The sequence below is a fragment of the Heteronotia binoei genome, chromosome 18 (assembly GCF_032191835.1).
Source record: "Heteronotia binoei isolate CCM8104 ecotype False Entrance Well chromosome 18, APGP_CSIRO_Hbin_v1, whole genome shotgun sequence".
Taxonomy (NCBI): Eukaryota; Metazoa; Chordata; class Lepidosauria; order Squamata; family Gekkonidae; genus Heteronotia; species Heteronotia binoei.
In genome coordinates, this window is record NC_083240.1 from 16,552,435 (window position 1) to 16,560,046 (window position 7,612).

Here is a 7,612-nt window from a genome sequence, read left to right on the forward strand (position 1 = left end):
GACTGGTGCTTGCACAGGGGACCTTTCCTTTCCTTTTCCTATTATTTTTACTTGGTTTTTCTTTAAATTGGAAGCCACCTCTGGCATAATTTTATGGGGGAGAGGGGAAAGGTAGGTAGAGGTAGTCCCCTGTGCAAGCACGAGGGGTTTTTTTGTAGCAGGAATTACTTTGTTTATTAGGCCACATACCCCTGATGTAGCCAATACCCCTGGTGTAGACAATTATGCATGGGATAGAGAAGGTAGAGAAAGAAATACTTTTCTCCTATTCTCACAATACAAGAACTCATGGGCATTCAATGAAATTGCTGAGCAGTCAGGTTAGAACTGATAAAAGGAAGTACTTCTTCACTCAAAGGGTGATTAACATGTGGAATTCACTGTCACAGGAGGTGGTGGTGGCTGCAAGCATAGATAGCTTCAAGGGGGAAATGGATAAGCATATGGAGCAGAGTTCCATCAGTGGCTATAGCCACATTGTTGGAACTCTCTGTCTGGGGCAGTGATGCTCTGTATTTTTGGTGCCTGCAGGGGAGGGCACAGTGGAAGGGCTTCTAGCCCCACTGGCGGATCTCTTGATGGTACTTGGTTTTTTTGGCCACTGTGTGACACAGAGTGTTGGACTGGATGGGCCATTGGCCTGATCCAACATGGCTTCTCTTATGATCTTATGTAATCCTCCTGGAGCTTACAGTAGGCCCTGTACTAAGAGCTCTGTAAGCTCTTGGAGGATTGGCTACATCAGGAGGTGTGGCCTAATATGGAAAGGAGTTCCTGCTACAAAAAAAGCCCTGGCAAGCACCGAGTCATTACTGACTCATAGGGTGACGTCACCTCATGATGTTTTCTTGGCAGACTTTTATCGGAATTTTTATGGAAAGATTTTATGAAGTGGCAGATAAATGTTTGCAACAAGAGAATAGATTGTCTCGCTCGTCCTGTCAAGGACAAATTGAAACCACAAGTGAGCCACCAATCATTATTCCTCTTGTTTTATCCCTTTAAACAGCAAGCCCTGATCTCACGGGCAGTGGATCCCTGCAGAAACCACATCCCAAGCTGGAAGGCGGGCCTTGGAAGCCAGGCCACGGAGCTCACCGGTGCAGCTAGGGCTTCACGACATCAATGGCTGTCAAGGCCACCGACGTCTTTCGGAAAAGGTCCAGGATAGGCTTTTTGGGGACCTTCATCGTTGTGCATCCAAAGCCGCTGAGTCCCCAGCTGGTAAAAGGTAGCCTGTCTTTGCACAGGGTCCACTTGTTGGCCCCCAGTTCCCAGTAGTAAACGGTGTTGTAATATTGCTCCTCATTCTCGCCTTCGAGCTCATTGTACAAATAAGTATTCTCTCCTCCCAGGACATAGATCCGCTGCTTCCAGCGCACCACGGCAGCACCTGCCAGGTCTATCGGCAGCCGGGGGATATGTACACCCTTGTCCAACTTCCCATTTTCCCGCAGGAAGAAGCACCTCCGGCTGCAGTGTAAGTTTCCCGAGTCAGGCCACCGCTCGTTATGGTGCCTCACTCTGCCCCGGAAGTAGCCTCCAATCACATAGATCCCGTTGTTCATGGCTACCGCGCCAGACCAATAGCATTCTTTATCCATGAGAACTTGGCTCCACAGGCCCGTGCTGATATCGTAGATCAGGATCTTCCGCGAGGCATACCACGTGCCCAAGGAATCCGTTACCCCACCGATCAGGTAGAGCCTGTTCCTGAAAGACACGGAGGCAAAGTGGCTGAGCGCAAAAGGCATCCTGGCGATAGGCGTCCAGGTCTTCTCCAACAAGTCAAAGCTCTCGGCCGTGTTGAGGTAATCTTCGTATCTACACCAGCCTCCCATGGCAAAGAGCTTTTGACCACAAGCCAGAAACCCGTGGGATGCCCGGGCCACGGACATAGATGGGAGCTGAGTCCAGCGACCTCTCAAGGGGCAGTATTCGTGCAAAGTATCCGAATAGGTGTCGTCGGTGTGGACTCCTCCTGTGACATACAACTTATCATCCACGGCGACACAACGGGCACAGTAGAGGCATTTCAAAAGAGGCAGCTTTTCCCAAGTCTCCGTTTGCGGGTCAAAGCAGGCGACTTGGAAGTCCTTGGTCTTCAGCTCGGGTCCCTCCATACTGAAGAGGTCTACACACACGATGCAGGTGCTGTACATCCCCTGCCTCAAGCCCCTGCTCTCTTGGAGCCTCTCTTGCCAGTTGAGGCGCTTCCACCTCAGACGGAGGTTCTGGCAGCAGGACAACTCAGACTGTACCTCCCTCAGCTCTTCCTGGGTCAGCAACGGGAGGCGGACATGACTTAGCAGCAGCCCAAGCAATGGGAGACGGCTTGTTCCCTGAGCTTTCACCCACCTCCACACAGCCCGGTAGACCACGAGTTCAGAAGCGACAACCAGGCTATCCCAGGAGATGATGCTGATCACCGTGCTGGGGTTCAAGTTGAGAAAGCTTTGGTCTTCCACCGACAGTCGTCTGAATAGCCAGAGAACCAGGTTCTTGGCTTGGTGGAAGAGAGCTTCGTCACCATGCGCGTAGCCCAATTCGTACAGTCTGAGGCAGTTCTCCCTGGAAATCCGCTCTAAGAGAAACCTTGGGAGGAAAGAATGGGAACAAATGATGCTGCTGCTTATGTGACAAAGGCCAATCCTGATTCCCCAAAACATCAAGGACCAACTTACGTGATGGTTTATTTGGAACCCCCAGCTGCATACATCCACAGTAAGAAATTCCCCCCAAGAAGCTCATGGAGGATTAGCACAGCTGCAGGAAAAAGCTGAAGGAATCTGGCAAAAATAAGGGTGGTGTCCCTCCCCCGCTGTAAGGCTGGTTTCTTGCATCTTTGATCTAGGGTGGTAGATGGAGCAGTAGGAAAAGACCCAACATGAGATGGACTGACTCAGACCAATTTCCCACTAGCCTAATGCCACTCTCCTCTCCTCTGCAGGGCTTCTGTCAGATTTCACACTGTCTGAGCCGGGGTTGCAACTTGCGCCGCCTTCTTCATGCAGCAAAAAAGATCCTCTAAAAACCAGTTTCTGTTTGCCGCACGGAAAAGGTGAAGCGAGTTGCAGCCCCCGGGGCAGACAGTGTGAAATTCGACAGAAGGCACACAGAGAAGAGGAGCGTGAGTGGTGTAAAGTTAGTGGGAAATTGGTCTCTATAAAGGAAACCATGGCTTTCCATCTGCAAGATCCAGGGCTTTTTTTGAGCAGGAATGCACAGGAACAGAGTTCTGACTGGCGTGGTGTCAGTGGGTGTGGCCTAATATGCAAATGAATCCCTGATGGACTTTTTCTACCCAAAAAGCCCTGTGTAAAACAATGGTGCCGTTAGGGGATGTGGCCTAATATGCAAATGAGCTCCTCCTGGGCTTTTTCTACAAAAAAGCCCTGTGTGGAACAATGGTGATGTCAGGGGGTGTGGCCTAATTTGCAAATGAGTTCCTGCTGGGCTTTTTTGTAGAAAAAAGCCCTGCCAAGACCTAAGCAAGGTTGTTAGGGACAGGGCATCTTGGAGGTCACGGATTCATAGGGTCGTCAGAAGTCAGAAATTACTTGATGACAAATAACACACACAGTGGATGGGGGTGGAGGTCACGTTATATCTACCTTTCACTAGAGGCAGAGGCTGAAATGCCCCATTCCCCTGTAACTTGAACATTGCACGGTACATTAGCAATCCAGGATCGGATCACCTGACATTTGTTTTAATTTTGTTAAATGAATAAATAGTGGCATTAACAGAGATACCAGACCTTACATAATGGCTCAGATCAAGTAACACACGAAACCACAGATTACGTTAACTGTGGTTAGTTTGCAAAGCCAGGATTTCACTCATGCATGATCACTCATCTACTGATTTCATTGCCTCCTTTCTGTAACCTGGGAGGCTATGAAAGAAAGGCATTTTTCTTTGGACGTTTGAAGTAAGCAAAATTTTCACCTTGAGATTTGTTTGTTCCTTTAAAATTCTCTCTTCTGGAGTACAGTTAGGGAGAGAGTCAGTTGCTCACCAGCCTCACTCACCACCAATGTTCCCTCTAAGCTGAGTTAGTGGGAGCTAGCTCACAGTTTTTAAGCCTTCAGCTCATGCATTTTTATCTTAGCTCAGGAAAAATGGCCCCAGAGCAAACTAATTGATACAGTTGCTCACAACTTTAATGCCAGTAGCTCACAAAGCAGAATTTTTGCTCACAAGGCTCCACAGCTTAGAGGGAGTATTTCACTACCACATTACAAATGCAAACAGCCAGGGGTTTCTTTTTTTGTAGCAAGAACTCCTTTGCATAATAGGCCACACACCCCTGATGTAGCCAATCCTCCTGGAGCTTACAGGGCTCTTCTTACATTGCCATGTGCAGGACTGTGGGCTTGCACTAGAGTTGCCAGGTCCGACTCAAGAAATGCCTGAGGACTTTGGGGGTGGAGCCAGGAGCAAGGTTGTGACAAGCACAGTGAACTCTGAAGGGAATGCTGGCCATCACATCTAAAGGGACTGCAAACCTTTTAAATGCCTTCCCTCTGTTTGGGATTGTGAAGGATAGGGGCACCTTCTTTGGGGGCTTCTGTCCCGTGAGCCATAGCCCTGTGTGAAACAATGGTGATGTCAGGGGTGTGGCCTAATATGCAAATAAGTTCCCGCTGGGCTTTTTCTACCAAAAAAAAGCCCTGCTGGGATTACATTTTATGGCAAACATGGCCCGGCCGGCCCAACATAATGACATTTATGTCAGATCCGGCCCTCGTAACCAATGAGTTGGACACCTCAGCCCTAGAGGGTCCTTCTGCCACACCTACCTGGAACAGCTTTCAAGCAGAGGGAGAATCTGGAGCCTGCTGGCTGCCACATAGAGGTCTTGAACGGTCTCCGGCACGAGCTCGATCTCCTCTGTGTAGTAATAGTCCACCACCGTTTGGAAAATGGCAGGATCCATGTCCTCCAGGAGAACCTGCCCTTCCCGCGACTCTCGGAAGGAGCTAGAGAACATGGCTCGGAAGTATGGGTTGATGGCAGCAAGTAGCATCCTGGAAGAAGCAGAAAAGTCAAGAGAGGTCCTCATACCGAATGCTCGCTTTGAACGCAGCCAGCAGAAAGGAGGAGGCTGCCTCTGCCTCTGTCAGCATCTGCATTACATGTGAACTGGATGGTCTGTGGGGGTGGGGGTGAAAGGTGTTGTCAAGCTGCAGTTGGCTAAATGGTGACTAAATGGCAATATCTTTACACATCTGTCTCCTATTTTGACATATTCAGGGCTTTTTCCCCCAGCAGGAACACACAGGAACACAGTTCCAGCTGGCTTGGTGTCAGGGGGTGTGATCTAATATGCAAATGAGTTCTTGTCAGGCTTTTTCTACAAAAAAGCCCTGTGTGAAACAATGGTGATGTCAGGGGTGTGGCCTGATAAGCAAATGAGTTCCTGCTAGGCTTTTTCTACCAAAAAAGCCCTGGACATATTTATTGTTACGCTCAGGGATTTTTTTGAGCAGGAACACACAGGAACACAGTTTTTGCTGGCTTGGTATCAGGGGGTGTGGCCTAATATGCAAATGAGTTCCTGCTGGGCTTTTTCTACCAAAAAAAGTCCTGGTTACACTGTCCCCCTTCCAATTATATCCAAACAAATGGTCACCTAGTGACTGTATAAACTTAGCTTGTTGTTGCTGTTTGGCCTTTGCAAATGTCAAAACATCTTCATTAGGTTGTATGCTAAGTTGCTTTTCACCTATGTAGAGGCATCTGTCTCTCTCTCTCTCTCTCTGTCTATCTGTCTCTCTCGCTCTCTTTCTCTCTCTCTGAACTGTTAACTTCCATTCCAGCGTGTCCGCGGAAGTGTGCCTGCACACGAAAGCTCAAACCTTGAATAAACTTTTGTTGGTCTTAAAGTGGCCACTGCACTCAAACTTTGTTCTACGGCTTCAGACCAACATGGCTGATCTAAATGGCAACACGGTAGGGTTGTCAAGGCAAGAATTTAGGAAAGGTGTATTGCCAGGGCTTTTAGGGTAGAAAAATCCCAGCAGGAACTCATTTGCATATTAGGCCACACCCCCTGACATCACCATTGTTTCACACAGGGCTTTTTTGGTAGGAAAAGGCCAAGCAGTTTCAGTTCAGTTTCAGTTATTTCAATTTATATCCCGCCCTTCCCACCGAAGGGGCTTACAACATATAAAATCTAACATAAGTTTAGCAGGGGCTCATTTGCATATTAGGCCACACACCCCTGACGCCAAGCCAGCTGGAACTGCGTTCCTGGATGTTCCCGCTCAAAAAAAGCCCTGTGTATTGTCACTGCCTGCTTCTGCATAGCAGCCTTCCTTAGGGGTCTCCCAGCTTAGCACTAACCAGGGCCAACCCTGCTTAGCTTCTGAAGAGATTGGGCTAGCTTGGGTCCATCCAAGTCAAAATCGATGTTCCCTCTAATCTGTGGAGTCTTGTGAGCAACAATTATACTTTGTGAGCTACTGGCATTAAATTAGTGAGCAAGCAATTTGGCTACTGTGTAAATTACTTTGCTCTGTAGCCATCCTTCCTGAACTAGGACAAAAAATGTGAACTGGAAGCTAAAAAACTTTGAGCTAGTTCACACTAACTCAGTTTGAGGGAACACTGGTCAGAACCGAGATGGTCTCCACCTCCTCATATAGTTATAATTATAGAAGAAGAAGAAGACTGCAGATTTATACCCCGCCCTTCTCTCTGAATCAGAGACTCAGAGCAGCTTACAATCTCCTATATCTTCTTCCCCCACAACAGACACCCTGTGAGATGGGTGGGGCTGAGGGGGCTCTCACAGCAGCTGCCCTTTCAAGGACAACTCCTATGAGAGCTATGGTAAACCCAAGCTCACTCCAGCAGGTGCAAGTCGAGGAGTGGGGAATCAAACCCGGTTCTCCCAGATAAGAGTCTGCATACTTAACCACTACACCAAAGGTCTCAGCAGCTATGCAAGGTGTTGATGGTCTTTTCTGACATCACCTGAGTTGTTTTAATGGAGGATGCTGTAACTGGACCTGAGACCTTCAGCATGCAAAAACAATGAGATCCACAAAAAGAAGATGGCATTAAAAGGATCCTCTAAACCAGGCTTCCCCAACATGGTGCCCATGGGCCATTGGAGAGCTGATTGGCTGTGCATTGGCAGCAGCTGACATCACAGCAACAAAGATTTTCACTGTGTGACTGAGGGGAAGCTGCAGCCGCCATTTTGTGGCAGTCTCCACCTCCTGAAGCAGCCATTTTGTGCCAGCCATTTTGGGACTGCGCCCACCATGCCATGTCAGAATTTCAAAACTGCCCGCATGCTCAAAAAGGTTGGGAACCCCTGCTCTAAACAAAACCGACTGGCAGAGGGAAAGAAATGCCTTCCAAAGATCCAGTAATCTGCAATATCTTTTTTTTTTTTAATGAGAATTTAGACTGGTTCTACGGACTTCGAAGAGCATTGTGCAATACCTGTGGCATGGAAACCGCTCACCCCCGGCCACAATGGTTGTATCGCACAGCAGCTGATTCTGATGCAGTTGCTTCAGCCCTATAAGAAGCAGAAGAAATCAAAACTAGGGTTTTGAGGACAATTCAGCAGGAGATAAGAACCAGGGCT

At 48.3% G+C, this 7,612-nt stretch overlaps 1 protein-coding gene across 1 annotated transcript; it reads right to left on the reverse strand.

The window, feature by feature from the left end:
- Positions 1-1,101: 1,101 nt before the first annotated feature.
- Positions 1,102-5,032, reverse strand: LOC132587337 (kelch-like protein 4). The gene is made up of 2 exons (XM_060259612.1): positions 4,806-5,032; positions 1,102-2,595 (listed from the first exon to the last, which is right to left on the reverse strand). The coding sequence occupies exons 1-2, from the start codon at positions 5,030-5,032 to the stop codon at positions 1,107-1,109; spliced, it is 1,716 nt and encodes a 571-aa protein (XP_060115595.1). The 3' UTR covers positions 1,102-1,106.
- Between the last annotated feature and the right edge of the window lie 2,580 nt (positions 5,033-7,612).

Excerpts from the sequence above, each read along its gene's own strand:
- LOC132587337 (XM_060259612.1), bottom strand. The coding sequence starts at position 5,032 with ATGCTACTTGCTGCCATCAACCCATACTTCCGAGCCATGTTCTCTAGC. Across the intron at positions 2,596-4,805 it reads CTGCTTGAAAGCTGTTCCAG|GTTTCTCTTAGAGCGGATTT; the intron begins GTAGGTGTGGCA and ends TTTCCTCCCAAG.